Source organism: Hypanus sabinus, chromosome 2, assembly GCF_030144855.1.
Source record: "Hypanus sabinus isolate sHypSab1 chromosome 2, sHypSab1.hap1, whole genome shotgun sequence".
Lineage (NCBI taxonomy): Eukaryota > Metazoa > Chordata > Chondrichthyes > Myliobatiformes > Dasyatidae > Hypanus > Hypanus sabinus.
This window is the reverse complement of record NC_082707.1, coordinates 89,643,514-89,662,635: the sequence shown is the minus strand read 5'-3', so window position 1 is coordinate 89,662,635 and position 19,122 is coordinate 89,643,514. Positions and strand designations below refer to the sequence as shown.

At 43.6% G+C, this 19,122-nt stretch overlaps 2 protein-coding genes across 4 annotated transcripts in view; one reads left to right on the top strand and one right to left on the bottom strand.

Moving 5' to 3' along the window:
- sned1 (sushi, nidogen and EGF-like domains 1) overlaps nucleotides 1–19,122 on the bottom strand; it is a 131,275-nt gene that overhangs the window by 18,219 nt on the left and 93,934 nt on the right. Inside the window, exons 15-20 of the mRNA XM_059950254.1 lie at nucleotides 14,811–14,984; nucleotides 12,791–12,904; nucleotides 12,100–12,213; nucleotides 7,246–7,539; nucleotides 5,503–5,686; nucleotides 4,261–4,373 (exon numbers count right to left, since the gene is read on the bottom strand). Of these exons, the coding sequence (XP_059806237.1) occupies nucleotides 4,261–4,373; nucleotides 5,503–5,686; nucleotides 7,246–7,539; nucleotides 12,100–12,213; nucleotides 12,791–12,904; nucleotides 14,811–14,984 (993 nt within the window). The remainder of the gene's footprint in view (nucleotides 1–4,260; nucleotides 4,374–5,502; nucleotides 5,687–7,245; nucleotides 7,540–12,099; nucleotides 12,214–12,790; nucleotides 12,905–14,810; nucleotides 14,985–19,122) is intronic.
- The window catches only part of LOC132381077 (uncharacterized), a 244,472-nt gene continuing 237,518 nt past the window's right edge, over nucleotides 12,169–19,122 (top strand). For 2 of the 3 annotated variants that reach the window (XR_009507927.1, XM_059950264.1), the window contains exons 1-2: nucleotides 12,170–12,308; nucleotides 13,726–13,819. The gene's annotated coding sequence lies outside the window, so the exon portion shown is untranslated. Of the gene's footprint in view, nucleotides 12,309–13,725; nucleotides 13,820–19,122 lie in introns of all 3 variants that reach the window. The other variant, XR_009507923.1, reaches the window with a different exon arrangement.

Here is a 19,122-nt window from a genome sequence, read left to right as displayed (position 1 = left end):
ACACCATTGCTGCTCTGCTGACATCCCTGCTAGCAGCTCCTTCCAATTTACTTTGGCCAACTCCTCTCTCATACCACTGTAATTTTCCTTCACTGAAATACTGCTACATCAGACCTCACTTTCTCCCTATCAAATTTCGAGTTGAACTCAGTCATACCGTGATCTCTGATTCCTAAGGGTTCTGTTACTATAAACCCCTAATCGCCTCTGGTTCATTACTATACACCCAACCCAGTATAGATGATCCCTTAGTAGGTTCAACAATAAACTGCTCTAAAAAGCCATTCTTAGGCATTCAACAAACTCACTCTCTTGAGATCCATTACCAACCTGATTTTTACAATCGATCTGCATGTTAAAATCTCCCATGACTATCATGACATTGCCCTTTTGACATGCCTTTTCTATTTCCTGTTATAATCTATGGTTCACTGTTGGGAGGCCTGTATATCACTGCCATCAGGGCCCTCTTACCCTTGCAGTTTCTTAACTCAACCCACAAGGATTTGATGCCATTCTTTACCAGTAGAGCCATGCCTCCTTCTCTGCCTACCTTCCTATCCCTCCAATACAATGTGTAATCTTTAACATTCTGCTCTCAACTACAACCATCCTTCAGCCACGATTCAATGATGGTCACAACATCATACCTGGCAATCTGTAATAGTGCAACAAGATCATCCATCTTATTTCTTATACTACATGCATTGAGATACAACACCTTGTATCTGTTACTCTTTTTTATTTTGCATCCCTAAAGATTAATTGTCCTGTTTCTACCCTCACTGGAAATTCCTACCCTGGAGTCCCTGCTTCTCAGCTTGCTACCAGCTCTCTGAAATCTCTTTTCAAGACCTCTTTGCTTTTCCTTCTTATGTCATTGGTACCAATATGAAAAGTCTGTGGGATTCAAGGGAGAGGTCCAAATTAGATTCAAAACTTGCACAACAGCACAAATCAAGGATGAATAATTGACAGGTGGTTGGGCTGCTGTATTACCAGCACAGCTCTGCAGCTCAGTATTTGGCCACTTGATTTTGGAATGAACATGATCATTTGACCTCCAAGAGGACCACAACTTTGTCTTGGTTTGGAGGCTTTTGTGCCTCAATGATCTGGAGAGTGATGCTGTCTGGAGTCAGGGCTTTGTGCTTTGGCTCTTGGTAGGGTCACCTACGGCAAACAGGTCAAAGGGTAGAAACCAGGCTGAGTGGTCCTCTGGCCCTCCAGGTTTGTGGGTTTAGCTCATGCTAACAGCCCTGACAGGTCAAACAAAACCCTTACGGAAACAGCAATGAAGAATCATTCTATATCTGAGTGCGATGGTATTCCTGAGTTTCCACCGGGGACTTGCATGTCTGACAGCAGTGAAAACTGAGAGGAAGCTACTGACATGATGAAGGAAGCCCTGAACATCAGCAGAGTTCAAATACCTTCATTGCTGCCCTAAGTGCTGGTGGTGTAATGGGCAGTAAGTAAGTCAGTATGGCCACTTGAGTTTAAAGGTAGGGCTGTGATAGAGAAGTTTTGTAGACAATACAAAATTTGGTCATGTGGTTGACAGTAAAGAGGGAGGCTCTTGATTGTGAGAAGAAATGGTTAGCTGAGCAGAAAAATGGAAGCTGGGATTTGATCTGGAGAAATGTGATGTAATAGACCTGGAGAACATGCAATAAGGGACAGCACAATAAATCAGAGGATATTAAGCGGTGTGGAGTAATAAAGGGACAAGGGAGGTATACACCCAGAGATCAGTAAAGGTAATCAGTCAGGTCAATAAGGAGTTGAAAATGGCATTATTTTGCTTCATATACACATGAGTAAGTCTGCTGATGCTGGAAATCAAAAGCAACACACACAAAACGCTGGAGGAGCTCAGCAACACAGGCTGCATCTATGGAGATGAATAGACAGTCAATGTTTCAGGCCAAGACCCTTCTTCAGTACTGACAAGGAAGGGGGAAGATGCCAGAAAAGAGTGGTGGGGATGGGAGTGAAGGAGGCTACTGGAAGGTGATAATTGAAGTCAGGTGGATGGGAAAGGTCAAGGGGTAAAAACATAGAAACATAGAAAACCTACAGCACAATGCAGGCCCTTCTGCCCACAAAGCTGTGCCAAACATGTCCTTACCTTGGAACTACCTAGGCTTTACCCACAGCCCTCTATTTTTCTAAGTTCCATGTATCCATCCAGGAGTCTCTTACAAGACCCAATCGTATCTGCCTCCACTACCGTCGTTGGCAGCCCATTCCACACGCTCACCACCCTGTGTAAAAAAAACCTACCCCTGACATCTCTTCTGTACCTACTTCCAAGCTCCTTAAAACTATGCCCTCTCGTGTTAGCCATTTCAGCCCTGGGAAAAAGCCTCTGAATATCCACATGATCAATGCCTATCATGATCTTATTCACCTCTATCAGGTCACCTCTCATCCTCTGTTGCTCCAAGGAGAAAAGGCTGAGTTCACTCAACCTATTTTCATAAGGCCCCCCAATCCAGGCAACATCCTTGTAAATCTCCTCTGCATCCTTTCTATGGTTTCCACATCCTTCCTGGAGTGAGGCGACCAGAACTGAGCACAGTACTCCAAGTGGGGTCTGACCAGGATCCTATACAGCTGCATCATTACCTCTCGGCTCTGAAACGGGTGGAGAGGAAAGGATCTGATAGGTGAGCAGAGTCAACAATAGAAGAAAGAGAAGTAGAGGAACCAGGGAAAAATTAATATTCATGCCATCAGGTTGGAGGCCACCCAGATGGAATATAAGGTGTCACTCCTTCACCCTGAGGGTGGCCTCATCTTGACAGAAGAAGAGCAGGCCGTGGATCAACACGTCAGAAGGGAATGGGAATGGGAATGTTTGGCCACTGAGAAGTTCCACTAGTGGTGGGTGGAGCGGAGATTTGCTTTCCTTTCTTAACCAAGGCATAGAATATAACAGTGAGCATTTGTGCCAAACCTGTGTACAACAATAATTAGCTTAAATGCTCCATAAGATTCTGGTCATGTATTACAAGAAAGGGTGAAAATATTTACAAGGAAGTTTCTGGGGCTGAAAAAGTGATTGCTGCAAGGAAAGATTGGATGAGTGAGGGTTGTTTTCTTCAGCAGATACAGCTAAGGGCTAAGCTAACTGAGATATAGAAAATCAGAAGGGACCGAACTGGAGGAAACAAAAAGAACCTATTGCCCTGAGCAGAGGGGTTAAAATTGGTATAGGGAAAGAGGAAAGATGAGGAAAGACTTCTTCAACCAGAAGATGGCGGGACTAAGTGTCACAAAGACCTTGGTTGTATACATAACGTAAGAACATAAGAAATAGAAGCAGGAGTAGGCCATCTGGCCTGTCATGCCTGCTCCGCCATTAATAAGATCATGGCTGATCTGGCCAAGGACTCATCTCCAGCTACCTGCCTTTTCCCCATAATCCTTAATTCCCCTACTATGCAGAAATCATTCCAACCTTATCTTAAATATAGTTACTGAGGTAGCCTCCACTGCTTCACTGGGCAGAGAATTCCACAGATCCACCATTCTCTGAGTAAAGTTTTTCCTCCTCAACTCCATCCTAAATCTACTCCCCTGAATCTTGAGGGGTTGTCTCCTAGTTCTAGTCTCACCTATCAGTGGAAACAACTTTCCTGCCTCTATCTTATCTATGCCTTTCATAATTGAAGAGATTGCTGCATGAAAACTAATCATTCCTCGCAGAGGTGTGACCTACAGCCACAATTCTGCACCTTTCATTTGGATTAGGTAACTCTTTTTCAACAAGCACTGCCAAAGGTCCCTTTCCATGATGTAAATTTCTCTCCCAGTAAAACATGGCTGCTCAAAGTGGTAACTTCACAAATAAAATGGCCCCAAACTTCCTGTGCAATGCTCCAATAGGAGAGATGTGATGTGGTTGGATTCAGCTTGTGCATGACTAATGTGAAATGTCCTTGTATGGGGTGTGGGTGCCATTACAAACAGTATCAATGCTCAGAGTAACGGATCAACACTGGATGTGTATGAGGTCAGGCAGGATCTTCTCAAATGGAGCATTCTCAAAGAGCCATGCATTGTGCTTTTGCTGCTATATCTTATTTTCACATGAAGATTTTATAAGACACGGGAACACACTATGACCTGACCCCACACAGTGCTTTGGCAACCTGAAAAGTAACAGGCCATTTATTCTGCCCTGATGCGAAACTGACGCATCTTCGGGTGTAACGTAATGTGAACCTTTGCAGAAAACTTCAGAGAACTTACGTGTCCACACACGCAGTGACTGTGTTGCTATACCCCTCCAGGGGTACTCCTGACCATTGAGACCCATCTGAGGCACAGCTTCCACTGTGTAGAGTTTGCCTGGAGAAAGGTCACTGTAGGAAGACAAGGAAGAAAAGCGCAAGATGCATTTATTAAAGAGCCTTAGATTGCTCATTGCTCTGCTCTCCCCAAGGCTAACGTTTTGTGGTTGTTGGCCACTTTCTATAATTGGTTCTAAACAGAAGAAAATAGGAGCATTGACATAACAGAACAGGTGATGGCCTTTCAGCCCATGATCTCAATTTAAATTAATCCCATCTGCCTGAACATAATCTACATCCCTCTATTCTCTGCCTGTTTTTAAATGATACTTGCATGTTGTTACTGTGCCTGCTTCCAGTACCTCCCCTGGCAGCACCATCTAGGCACCTACTACTCTCAGTGCGAAAGAACTTGCCCCATAAACCTCCTTAAAACTTTTCCCCTCTCATCTTAAATCTATACCTTCTAGCATTTGACATATTCATCCTAGGAGGAAAGATTCTGTCTAAACTATCAATGCCTCTCATAATTTTATATATCGAGTTCTATCAAGCCGGCCACATTATTTTTTATGATGATGGCTCATCTACTCCTGGTCTCAACTCTTCTTCCTACATCTTTGAAAAATTTCTAAAAATTCAGTCTCTATAAGCTGATAGGGTAGAGAATTCTGTAGTTTCTCACTATCTGAGTGGAAATATTGGTTTTAAATGACCGCCCTCTTACTTTGTAATCATTTTCCTTTCTTTGAGGTTCTTGCATAAATGAAAGTATCTTGACATCTACCATTGTGCCTCTTTGGATCTTTTATGTTTCGAGAAGATCAGCCCTCATTTTTCTAAACAGCAGACATGACCACATTACTGCAAAGATTAATATGTTCATGCTTGACATCTGCACCGATTTCCAGCAAGAGCTGCTGGGCAGCGATAAGAATTCTGTCAGAGTTCTGTTAACTTCCTCCTGTCTTGATAACTCCAGGATATTGAATCAGTGCAGCATCCAACTGTTGTCCCAACTCCCCAACTATGCAACCCAAATAAAGTTGATCCTGAGGGTGCAGCGAATTTAACTGCTAGTAGACGGTGCTATTTGCAGACAAATGCCCCAGCTTGGGGAATATTTCCAACAGTGGATATCCCCCTTATTCGCAGAATGATGAATGTAACAAGGCCAATGGTGCTGGGGAAGAAGACTTACCTGAAGGTGTACTTTGTGAGATTGGAACTCAGTGTAACTGTTGAATCTCTATCCACGTCAGAAGACTTAAGGGATAATCGAATTGTGCTTTCTGCTGCCTGTTTTGGACTGTACAAAAACCAGGAGATGGATATACTGGAGGCAGAGACATTTACTGCAGACAAGTTTCCAATAGGGCCAGGTTCTACAGGGAACAACAGAGACATCCATTACTTGAAGCCATTACATGACATGTAGTACCAGACCTCAGCTCATGCCAACAGTGGAGGTCCCTCTACTCCACTTGGCCAAGGATAGTGATGGAGCCATGAATAGGAGGAAGAAAGCTGGTGATACAGAGCAGAGTGAGCAAGCATCTGAAACAGATAGATGGATAGATGGACCAACCTAAATTGGTTCAAGGTATGAAGCCCAGACCAATGAGAGGGTACAACAGGCAGAGTTTAAAGTCTCTGTTCAGACTCTCCCACTTTATAATTAGTAAGGGCAATTAGTTTCACACATTAATGGAATTAAGAGATTATAGGAATAGAACATCAGAGTAACGTTGAGTAACTTCTCACAGCACCACTTGAGGAAGAGGAAGTTTGTTCATAGACGATTGGGAAGCTTTTAAAAACCAACAGAAGAGAACTAAAAAAGCAATAAGGAGAGAAAAGATGAGTTATGAAGGTAAGGGAGCCAACAGTATAAAAGAGGATACCAGAAGTATTTTTCAGATATATAAAAAGTATAAGTGAGGCAAGAGTGGATATCAGATTGCTGGAAATTGATGCTGGAGAGGTAGTAATGGGGGATCAAAGAAATGGTAGACAAGAGCAATAAGCATCTTGCATCAACCAACTGCAAGTGACAGCAGCAGCAATCTGGAGATTGGAGAGTGTTGGCAGAAATGAGTGTAGGTCTGAAGGTAGATAAGTGACGTGGACCAGAAAGACTACACCCCTTGGCTCTGAACGAGGTGTCTAAAGAAATTATGGAAGCATTAGTAGTGATCTTTCAAGAATCACTAGATTCAGGAACAGGTCTGGAAGACTACAGAATTGCAAATGTCACTCCACTCTTTAAGAAGGGAGGGAGGCAAAAGGTAGAAAATTATAAGCCAGTCAGCCTGACTTCAGTGGTTAGGAAGATAGTGGAGTCCATTATTAAGGATGAGGTTTCAGGTTACTTGGGGCACATGATAAAATAGGCTAAAGTCAGCTGATATCTTTAAGGGGAAACTAAGTCTGACAAATTTATTGGAATTATTTGAAGAAATAACAGGCAAGATAGACAAGTGAGAGTCAGAGGATGTTGTTTACTTGGATTTTCAGAAGGCCTTTGACAAGGTGCTGCACATGAGGCTCCTCCACAAGTTACTCAACCAGGTGTTACAGTAAAGATACTAGTATGGCCAGAAGATTGGGTAACCGGTAAGAGGCAAAGGTTGGGAACAAAGGGGGCCTTTTCTGGTCGGCCACCAGTGAGTTGTGGTGTTCCACAGGGTTCAGTGCTGAGACCACTTCCTTGTATGTTATACGGCAAACAGCTTGACCACTATGAAAGAAGATATTTTGGATTAAGCAGACAGAAAGAGCTAATAGCAAGCAGCAAAGCATCCCCAGCTTTCTCTATGTGTCAAGACAGGGACAAGGATAACAACAAGTTTCATTTGAGCTCTCTGGAGATTCTATCCTGGATACCAACGTTACTGGATGGGATTTAGTTGAGGTGTGTTAATAGAGTACAGAATAATCATACTTGTCCACACGTGGAGCACAGCAGGCTTGCTGATGTCATTTTGATTGATGTTACGCTTCACTGAGAAAATGGAGATGTTGTAAAGTCTTCCCGGTGATAGTGGTCTCAGCAGATGGTGTGACCTACTCTTGTCTACAAAGTCAGTCTTACGCATTTCCCCGTTGTATGACATGTAGGTCACTGCAAAGCCATCAATCAAGTCCTGCGTACCGCCGGCTCCCGGAGCTTGCCATGAGATTTCAATCTCAGTTTCTTCTGATTTCTCCACCTTCAGTTTGCTAGGTGGAGCGAGCTCTGGGAAATGAAAAGAAACAAGTACTGGCACCACTTGTTGATTTGTAATGTTAGCTTATTAGATCATCACTATGACCCATGATGTCTTTCAGTTCCACTCCCAAAGAGAGGGGAAAAAGGCACCCAAGCAAAGGAGACTGGTGTCCAGGTCTGCTCAGTCCAACGCATTCCATCATGTAATGGGATCAGCCCACTCTTTAATCCTCAAACACCACACAGGCATGGTTTATGCCATCAAAGACTAACCATAGACCTCATTGACTTTCGCAACTGTTCCATCAGATCCTTCAAACTGGCCTTGGCTGGCAATACACACTTCATTTCTCCTTCCATGGCCAATCATAGACTCTGTTGTAATGCAAGAAATGTCAGATTGCATAAACTAAGCAATCTGATTGCCCGAAGAATGTCCATAAACAGCTCTTGGCAACTATACCTTCTTACACAATTACAATCTATCCCATTTTAGACTGTATCTACATATTTAAACCCTTTCATAGCTCCTCATTGATTCCATAGCTGAGGTACAATGTTCTTTATTCTGAACTGTATCCCACGCAGAAGTTCACAGTATTTTCTTACCTGATAACAGCATCCAAAGAAGCCAGCAGGTCTACTCCAGCTCCCAGGAGAACAATTCCATCAGTCCCACTCCTTTTCTCCTGATTTCCCTGTGCCTTTGCAGCTTTTCATCCCTCACACATGCCCATCAGCACCAATACCCCCCTTGATGCTTTTTGCCATTATCTACACTAAATGGCCATTTAAAGTAGCCAATTTATTTTATTTAGAGATAGAGCATGGAACAGGGCCTTCTGGCCCAATGAGCCCCCCCACCAAGCAACCCACCTATTGTCTTTATCACCAGTCTAACACAACAGAGTTTACAATTTCCAATTATCCTACTAACCAATACATGTTAGGACTATGGGAGGAAGCCCACACAGTCATGGGGAGAAAGTACAAACTCCTTACAGACAGTGCTAGAATTAAACTACCTTGACTTCTAATGATCTGGATTTCTGATCTCCCCTATGGAAGGAATTCAGAAGTTCACCATTTTCTATATAAAAGCATTTCTATATACCTTAATCTATGTACCAGCCTCTTGTTTTGAATCCATGTCCTCTTCTTCTATGTCAGGTGTTCCCAAACTTTTTTATGCCCTGGACTGATACCATTAAGCTAGGGGTCTGTGGACCCCAGGTTGGGAACCCCTGTTGTAGATTCTTCTACAAGTGAAAGCATCTTCTCATGAATTTAAGCTGGAGGGTTATATGGGAGGTAGGGTTTAAGGGTCAGCACAATATTGTGGGCCGAATGGCTTGTAGTGTGCTGTATTGTTCTTTGTTCTTCTTTGTTCTTGAATTAGCCTGGTGAATCTGCTTTGGACCAAAACTATACACAGTATTCTAAGTGCATTCTCACTAGCACCCTTTATATTATAAACCTTCCTGTTTCTAAATTCTAGTCCCTTTGCAAGAAAAGACAATATGCTATTTGCCCTCTAAAACAACTCAGTGCACTTGTTTGTGATACTTTAGCGATTCATATACTGGAACCCCTGGATCTCTCTGCACTTTGCTCAGTTTCAGTGTCTCTTTATTTTGATAATAATCAGCCTTCTGATTCCTCTTGACCTCACAATTTCCCATATTAAACACCATTTGTCAAAATTTTGCTCATTCACTCAGCCTTGCCAGAGCCCGTTGCAGTCATAATACTTATGTTTGCTATCCAGCAGAGAAAAATATGTCAACACGAGGAAATCTGCAGATACTGGAAATTCAAACAACACACACAAAATGCTGGTGGAACACAGCAGGCCAGGCAGCATCTATAAGGAGAAGCACTGTTGATGTTTCGGGCCGAGAACCTTCGTCAGGACTAACCGAAAGGAGAGATAGTAAGAGATTTGAAAGTAGTGGGGGAGGGGGAAATGCGAAATGATAGGAGAAGACTGGAGTGGGTGGGATGAAGCTCAGAGCTGGAAAGGTGAATGGTGAAAGTGATACCGAGCTGGAGAAGGGAAAGGATCATGGGATGGGAGGCCTCGGCAGAAAGAAAGGGGGTGGGGGAAGCACCAGAGGGAGATGGAGAACAGGCAAACAACTAAATATGTCAGGGATGGGGTAAGAAGGGGAGGAGGGGCATTAACGGAAGTTAGAGAAGTCAATGTTCATGCCATCAGGTTGGAGGCTACCCAGCCGGTATATAAGGTGTTGTTCCTCCAACCTGAGTTTGGATTCATTTTGACAGTAGAGGAGGCCATGGGTAGACATATCAGAATGGGCATGGGACGTGGAATTAAAATGTGTGGCCACAGGGAGATCCTGCTTTCTCTGGTGGACTGAGCGTAGGTGTTCAGTGAAACGGTCTCCTAGTCTGCGTTGAGACTCGCCAATATATAAAAGGCCACACTGGGAGTACCGGACGCAGTGTCCCACCCTGTCTCTTGCAAAAATGCTATCCCCTTCTCACAATTCCTCCATCTCCGCTGCATCTGCTCTCAAGATGAGGCTTTTCATTCCAGGACGAAGGAGATGTCTTCCTTTTTTAAACAAAGGGCTTCCCTTCATCCACCATCAACTCTGCTCTCAAATGCATCTCTCCCATTTCCCGCACATTTACCCTCACCCCATCCGCCCGCCACCCCACTCAGGATAGGGTTCCCCTTGTCCTCACCTACCACCCCACCAGCCTCCAGGTCCAATGTATAATTCTCCGTAACTTCCGCCACCTCCAACGGGATCCCACTACCAAGCACATCTTTCCCTCCCCCCCCTTTCTGCTTTCCACAGGGATCGCTCCCTACGCAACTCCCTTGTCCATTCGTCCACCCCATCCCTTCCCACCGATCTCCCTCCTGGCACATATCCTTGTAAGCGGAACAAGTGCTACACCTGCCCTTACACTTCCCCCCTCACCACCATTCAGAGCCCCAGACAGTCCTTCCAAGTGAGACAACACTTCACCTGTGAGTCGGCTGGTGTGGTATACTGCGTCCAGTGCTCCCGGTGTGGCCTTTTATATACTGGTGAGATCCGACACAGACTGGGAGACCGTTTCACTGAACACCTACACTTGGTCTGCCGGAGAAAACAGGATCTCCCAGTGGCCACACATTTTAATTCCACGTCACATTCCCATTCTGATATGTCTATCCATAGCCTCCTCTACTGTCAAAATGAATCCAAACTCAGGTTGGAGGAACAACACCTTATATACTGGCTGGGTAGCCTCCAACCTGATGGCATGAACATTGACTTCTCTAACTTCCGTTAATGCCCCTCCTCCCCTTCTTACCCCATCCTTGACATATTTAGTTGTTTGCCTGTTCTCCATCTCCCTCTGGTGCTTCCCCCACCCCCCTACCTTTCTCCCGAGGCCTCCCGTCCCATGATCCTCTGCCTTCTCCAGCTCGGTATCACTTTTGCCAATCACCTTTCCAGCTCTTAGCTTCATCCCACCCACTCCGGTCTTCTCCTATCATTTTGCATTTTCCCCTCCCCCCACTACTTTCAAATCTCTTCAGTTAGTCCTGATGAAGGGTCTTGGCCCAAAACGTCGACAGTGCTTCTCCCTATAGATGCTGCCTGGCCTGCTGCGTTCCACCAGCATTTTGCGTGTGTTGTGAGAAAAATATGTCGAACATATTCCTGAATTCATTGTGTCTGCAGTGAATTTGCAGATGTACCTCTAGTGTTCATCTTGGTTCATGTTCAGATGTACCTAGACATGAGCAGTGGGGTCCAATAGCAAGCAACACCACTTCTATCCACTCACTCGTACAGAGGCAGACTTTCACACAGCATAAGGCCTACTTAAGAGCTGCTGAAAGAGGCTGGGACCCAGAAAGTCCCAGTCAGAAACTAATTGTTAACACAAAAGATTCTGCAGATGCTGGAAATCCAGAGTAACACATACAAAATGCTGGAGGAACTCAGCAGCCCAGGCAGCATCTATGGAAAGGAATAAACAGTTTTAGTCCAAAACCCTTCATCAGGATTATAAAGGAAGGGAGAAGATGCCAGAATAAGATGGTGGGGGAAGGAAGGGAAGAAGTACAAGCTTGATGAATCCAAGTGGGTGGGCATTTCTGATGTAACTTATTGTTAAAAGCTTGTCCTTCATTCACTTGGTCCCTTCATTGCCAGAACCACATTGATTAAAACCCTTCCCTCCCTACTCTGTTACCTCATTATCTCAACCTGCCAAATCCAGAGGCGACTCTAGTTTGTTACCACCCATTGACTCAGCTGTTCTCCCTCCGGTAATGAATACCCAACTCCACCTTTCCTCCTCTTTGAAGTCTAACTCCATCAGTGACCTCTGATCCATGATTCACTTCCTTTATTTTACCTGTCTTCTAGTGTGTGACATCAGAGAATGGATCTCAGGAGCCTCAATTTATTACAAACCATTTAGACATTGAACAGAATTGCTCCTGGAACATTTACAGCAGTTTAACTCAGCTGCTCTTGACATTCTGCCAAATGGTGTTATTTTTCTCTAACTCTGCTTGCACTGGTTTGAACAGGTCAATGGCATATTGCTTACCTGTGTTACAGTGCTTGCCAGAGTATCCGACTTTACAAGTGCAGACATACGACCCATTCACACTCCGACAGAAACCACGGGCACCACAGGGGTTGAGGCGGCAGGGATTCACAGCTGGGGATAATACAAAGAAGAGCAACATCACTGCCTGGTCATTGGAGCCATCAAGCGAGGGGATTGTAGTACAATCTCTCAGTGCATAGTGGGAGGTAAGATAGGACATCATTGCCATAGGTAAAGCTGCAGCAACTCGTAATTGTATTGATTCTTAATTCTATTAATAAATCTATTTCATTTTAGTATGCAAAAATATACTTGTGAATGTTGCGTTCAGAAATGTGGATGAAAATTTACTCCAAAGCAATGGGTGTTTAATTCTTTCTCATCCTTTTACACTGTGGTTCATAAGGTGAAGAAAGAAATTTCTATATAACTGCTTTTTAAACCTGGGAATATCTCAAATTGTAGCGGGAAATTATTTTCCATATACAACTTATGACTTGAGTCATCCAAAAATGCATGATGAAGTAATATGGAGAGGTCTTTCTTTGAATCTCATTTATTTCATCACTTTAAAGTGGGATAAAATATCAAGTAGTTATTAAAACACTACAAAGGAGAACTTCATGTGATTTGTTCATCCTTGAAGTGACTTGTTCTTCAGCCCTTCACCTGCAGTTCCATCACTTACCCAACTCACAAAATGTTCCAGCGAATGCTTTCTGACACTCGCACACAAAACTGTTGATATCATCCTTGCAGGTCCCACCATTCAAACAGGGCTGTGAAGAGCATTCATTGATTTCTGTAGAAAATGATTTTGACAATTAGCAACCCTCATAATCTTCTCTGGATTTTCTGGTTGCATTTCAGCCAAGTAGCCTAAAGAGTGAATGCTTGCTGCATTTCGGTACTGTCCACCGACACACTATACAAGTGCACTATACAAACTGATACCAGTTATCAATGAACCCAGTAAACTTGAGGACACCACACTCAATATAATGAGCAATGGACCTCACACAATCCAATAAACTCAGGAGCACTATATATACAGAATATATAGAGCCATAAACTCACAGGCACACCTTTTCATTCAACCCATTACAAAACAATTTTACTGGCACCAACACAACAAAAATTAAAAACAGCCAATATATTACATTGTTCAATGACACCTTACAAAACACAATAGCATCCACTTAAAGCACAGACTCAAAGACATCCAATGTACATTTTTATCTTAAGAGCAACAACACAATCAACATGTGAACACACTGCAAAACAAACGTGAGAAGCCCTTGCCACGCAATAAACTTCATGGGGACACTGACATTTTTCAGGGCTCATGGATCTTCCATATTCTGTGGCTTAATAAAATCCAACAATGCATATGTACCCCAGATAACTGAGTGAAGTGTAAACCAATCTCTGTTCCCCTCCCATCACTCTCTCTCCCATCAAAATCCAGAAGCTTCATGCAGACTTCCATAGACCGATAATACCAGGAACACCACGCAGTCAAAGATAACCCAACAGAATAATAGGTCACCTTGTCTATGCCAGACATTAAGAGGTGGATGGAACACACCACCTCATATACTACCAATCCTTCTCCCTTGGCAGGAACTATCTTCCCCTTCTGCCACACCAGAAGCCATGAAAACAGAGTGGAATCAGAGTGATCCCAAGAAACACTCTAAGAAGTAGAAGATTTGAGGTACTGTATATAATAGTTAACATGCTGGTTGAATTCTACACATTCACTTCAGGAAAGAAAGCTGTTGACAAGCATGGTCCTGTGAGTTTAAGAACAGATTACACAGACGAAGCAACAACTTGAGCTGAAATCTCCATGGAATCAGGAGTGGGAAGGGGAAAACCTCAAGGGGGGAATTTGATCGAGGTATTTAAAATTTTGAGAGGGATAGATAGAGTTGACGTGAGTAGGCTGTTTCCATTGAGGGTAGGGGAGATTCAAACGAGAGGACATGATTTGAGAGTTAGGGGGCAGAAGTTTAAGGGAAACACGAGGGGGTATTTCTTTACTCAGAGAGTGATAGCTGTGTGGAATGAGCTTCCTGTAGAAGTAGTAGAGGCCAGTTCAGTTGTGTCATTTAAGGTAAAATTGGATAGGTATATGGACAGGAAAGGAGTGGAGGGTTATGGGCTGAGTGCGGGTAGGTGGGACTAGGTGAGATTAAGAGTTCGGCACGGACTAGGAGGGCCGAGATGGCCTGTTTCCATGCTGTGATTGTTATATGGTTATAAGAGTGAATTCCAAGTACCATTATTCTGCACACACACAAAACTCTTCAGTCAAATTCCCTTTGCCAACCAACTCCCGAGTACCCATTGGGATACAAGGAACTGCAGATGTTGGAACCTGGAGCAATGGACAAACTTCTGGAAGGTCTTAGTGGGTCAAGGGAGCATCTGTAGCTGGAAATCAGCAGTCAATATTTGTGGTTGAGATCCTTCGTCTGAACTGAAAGAGCAAAAGAAGAGAATTGGCCATTTCCTCTGTGCTATTTTGATCCAGGTGAAAGATTTTGATCTCAAATGTCCATTTCGCTCTTGCAGACCTATTGAATTTTTGCCCTATTATCCATTGCTCTATATTTAACTGCAACTTGTAACTTACTCTGTTTAATCCTCTGAAACCTGAATAAATTTTCTGTAGGAGTCCCCCCCATGGCTAGAACACTCACCCTCACAGATCGGTGCTTCACTCCATCTTCCATCCAGTTGGCAGGTACACTCCCCTGTACTGGGCTGCACTGTGAATCCTGCTTCACAAACGTACTGAGCGACTGCGCCATATTTGGTGGAAGAAATGAGGAGCTCAGCATGCTTCACTTCACTGGGGATTCCACAGTCCACTTCTGCAGAAACAACATGTTTTGAGGCAGAACACTGATAAAATGGGGTTCTATTAATGAACTGAGTTTCTCACAAAATCAGCTTAATACAAATAATAATAATAATTATTCAATTCAGGGATGGGACTGTAAAATCGTCAAGAGGAGTATGGGGGAAGGGAATGGTGGGGAGGGGGGAAGAGACAGCCCTGTTGTATCTGGTGGGTAAGGTAAGGATATAATTTTTTGAGGTGTTAGAAGAATAAAAACTAGTTGAGATTGCCAAGGAAAACAGTCGTCTGTAGTGAATCCATTTCAGGGTGAAATTGGTTGCCAAAGTAACAAACTGAGACAGTGTTTGGGGAACACAAGGAAATCTGCAAATGCTGGAAATTCAAGCAACGCACGCAAAATGCTGGTAGAACACAGCAGGCCAGGCAGCGTCTATAGGAAGAAGCACTGTCGACGTTTCGGGCCGAGACCCTTCGTCAGGACTAACTGAAAGAAAGGATAGTAAGAGATTTGAAAGTAGGAGGGGGAGGGGGAAATGTGAAATGATAGGAGAAGACCGAAGGGGGTGGGATGAAGCTAAGAGCTGGAAAGGTGATTGGCAAAAGGGATACAGAGCTGGAGAAGGGAAAGGATCATGGGACGGGAGGCCTAGGGAGAAAGAAAGGGGGAGGGGAGCACCAGAGGGAGATGGAGAACAGGCAGAGTGATGGGCAGAGAGAGAAAAAATGAGGGGGGGAAATAAATAAATAAGGGATGGGGTAAGAAGGAATGGAGGAGGGGAGGAGTGTATGGGGAAGGTAATGGAGATGCTGAAAATGGTATAGAGTTCACATCACAAACCGAAAATGATAACTTATACTCCCTTGCATTTAGCTGGAGGAAAATGGACTTCACTTGCGAGCGAGGATGGGAAAATTATTACCCTTTAAGTTATTTAGGGCATGCACTGTGGCACCATTAATAGAGCTGTTTCATCACAGGGTTAGTGATATAGGTTGAGTCCTGATCTCTGGTACCAAATTGGTAGAGTTTGCACATTCTCCCTCTGACTGCATCAGTATCCTCCTAAAGATGTGCAGGTCAATAGGATGAGCGTTCACAGTAAGTTGCCCTGTGCATGTAGATGAGTGGCAGAATCTTGAATGGGAGCGTTGAGAGAGTTGGTGGGAATTTGAAGCTAATAGTATGGGTTAGGATAGGAGTGGAATACACTCAGTTGCCACTTTACTAGGTAACCTGTACACCTGCTTGTTAATACAAATAGCCAATCACATGGCAGCAACTCAGAGCATAAAAGCATGCAAACATGGTCAAGGCATTCGGATGCTGTTGAGAACAAACATCAGAATGGGGAAGAAATGTGATCTAAATGGCTTTGACTGTGGAATGATTGTTGGTTCAAGATGGGGTGGCTTGAACATATCAGAAACTGATGATCTCCTGGGATTTTCATGCACAATTGGTCTCTAGAGTTTACAAAGAATTGTGTGAAAAAAACAAAACATCGAGTAGCAGCAGTTCCATGGGTAAAAGCACCTTGTTAATGAGAGGTCAGAATAGAATGGTCAGACTGGTTCAAACTGACAGGAAGGCGACACTAACTCAGATAACCACGCATTACAACGCTGGCGTGCCGAAGAGCATCTCTGAGTGCATGGCATGTCGAACCTTGAAGTGGATGGGCTACAGCAGCAGAAGACCCCAATCATATACTCAGAATATAAATGTGTATGTAATAGTCAGCGTGGACTCTGGGCAAAGGGCCTACTTCCATTGTATGTATCTTTCTATGACTCGACAATTCTGTTCATTCAATCCATAGTTACATACCATCCTTGATGCCATTTTCTCAGTTTGGGTCAACAGTTCTTAGCCAAACCTGCAGCGAGGGCTATCATTAAAAGGCAGTAGCCAATTCTGTAAAGACCATTTGGTAGTAGCTACACTTACAATCTTCATGAGCCATGGGGTATAATAAATGTTTAATACAGGTCGCGGGCAGGAGGAAATGTGAAGATTAGGGGGACAAGCAAATGAAACTAAACTGGAGCAGACAATGACCAGGACTGGTTCATGGCCTGACAATAAACAAAACAAAGACAGTAAAATCATAGGGAAGGGCGTGCCAATCAAATTTCCATGGGAGTAACCATTGCATTATGAAAGAGGAGGGTTCAGAGCAATCTTCAGCAACTTGCAAGGGAATTTTGTTTCCTGGAAGTGAAGCACCTCTGATACACTGTGGTCTGGTAATCAAACAAGATTTCCAGGCCAACACATCAATAACAAATAGAGTCTTGTCAATCCTGGTTTTATCCCCAAAGCATTTGAAGTGGTAGAAGTGGGTTTAGCAGACTTGCAAACATTGGAGTCATCACAGAAGCAAAACCTATTGACCAGAATTTCAGAATATTAGAAATGGAAGGCAGAAAGCAGCATTACAAAAGGAGATGTGGAAATGTACAAATGGACATGTTACAAAACGCACAGCAGTCACAAAAGAGAGAAAATGGCTGTATTATGGGGCTTGACCACATTCCATTTCTATGGAACAGAGATGACTACTTAAGGCTACTAATTATAGATAGTGAGTCAATTTGAGTTGGTTACACAGGGTCACTGAATTCAAGGGCCATTGACCTGCCTCAAAGAATAGTGTGTCTGGTAAACATTATGGAATAACCCAGAGCTGTCTTATCATCTATGCATAAACTCATTTTCTCATACCTTATTAGACTGCAAGATGGGTATGCTTGTAATATATATAATAAATTATTGCTATTATTGGCCAGTAGCCAGATAGGGATGAACTGGAAAGAAGTATAACAACAGATGCTTTATTTTGTTCTGTGGAGACATTGTCTGCAGCATAAACACAACAGCCTTTCCATCGGTGATGAACAATAAACCTCTGATACGTGTAACAGACCTGAACCTCAAGTGATTCTCCAATTGTTAGATTTCCCCTAACACCAACAAACTCACAAACAAGAGAAAATCTGTGGATGCTGGAAATCCAAGCAACACACACAAAATGCTGGAGGAACTCAGCAGGCCAGGTAGTACCTAGGGAAAAGGGTAGTCGATGTTTTGGGCCAAGACCTTCATCAGGACTTCTGTTTCCAGGTCCTGATGAAGGGTCTCGACCTGAAACATCGACTATATTCTCTTCCACTAAAAAACTTGGCCTTTTCTCCATCTGAGTATTCCATTTGTCATGATGGTTGAACATTAAGTAGAATGATATTTCTTCAATGGCAGTGAACTAGTTTGCAGACTAACAGCAAATGACATAAAGGCAGTAAAATCAAACAGGCTGTGTCGATTGAATTGTAGGGTCGATTGTAGCAAGTGAGGAGGGCTCAGAACAAACTTCAGCAATTTGAAAGGGAAGTGTTTTGCGTGTAGATCACCTGTACACGTGGGAATTGAGTCCTCAGAATTATCGCCAGTGCAAGCAATTCGCAAGTCTAAGAGAGGACTAATCAGGAGTGTATTTATAGTTAAGGGGAGAAATAGGATAATGTATCAGCATTCGTGAACATATTGAACTAATAAGGGAACATTGTGTCTTACTGTTCTGTGAATCTCACTTAGGGGGTTTCATCACTTTCAGATTCAGCAGTTACAATATCACTGGTCAGGCAGCAGAATTGATGGTTCTATTTCTGTGTGTGTTCAGCAGCACTTAGCTTCACAGTCAGCACCAAAGACAGAACTTCAAGGAGGCTGACATAGCCTGGGTCCCACAATCACACCTGGCAGTAAACCTTCTGCCCCTCCTTCTTTTTGCCACTAAGCACCCCCGACTCCTTGAAGCCCTGCTGCCACAGCTATCCAGCAAGACACACCAGTGTGTTAATGGAGACCTGTTCTCAGCGTTTATTTATTAGTTTTTAAAATTTATTCATTTATGGGATGTGGGTGTCGTCAGCTAAGCCAGCATTTATTGCCCATCCCTAGGTGCCCTTGAGAAGGTGGTGATGAGCTGCCATCTTGAACCGCTGCAGTCCCTGAGGTGTAGGTACACACGTGCCTTTGGCATGTGGGAGGAGGCCAGAGCACCTAAAGGAAACCCATGGAGTCAGAGGGAGAATATGGAAAACGAACACAAACAGCACCAGAGGTCAGCATTGAACCCAGGCCACTG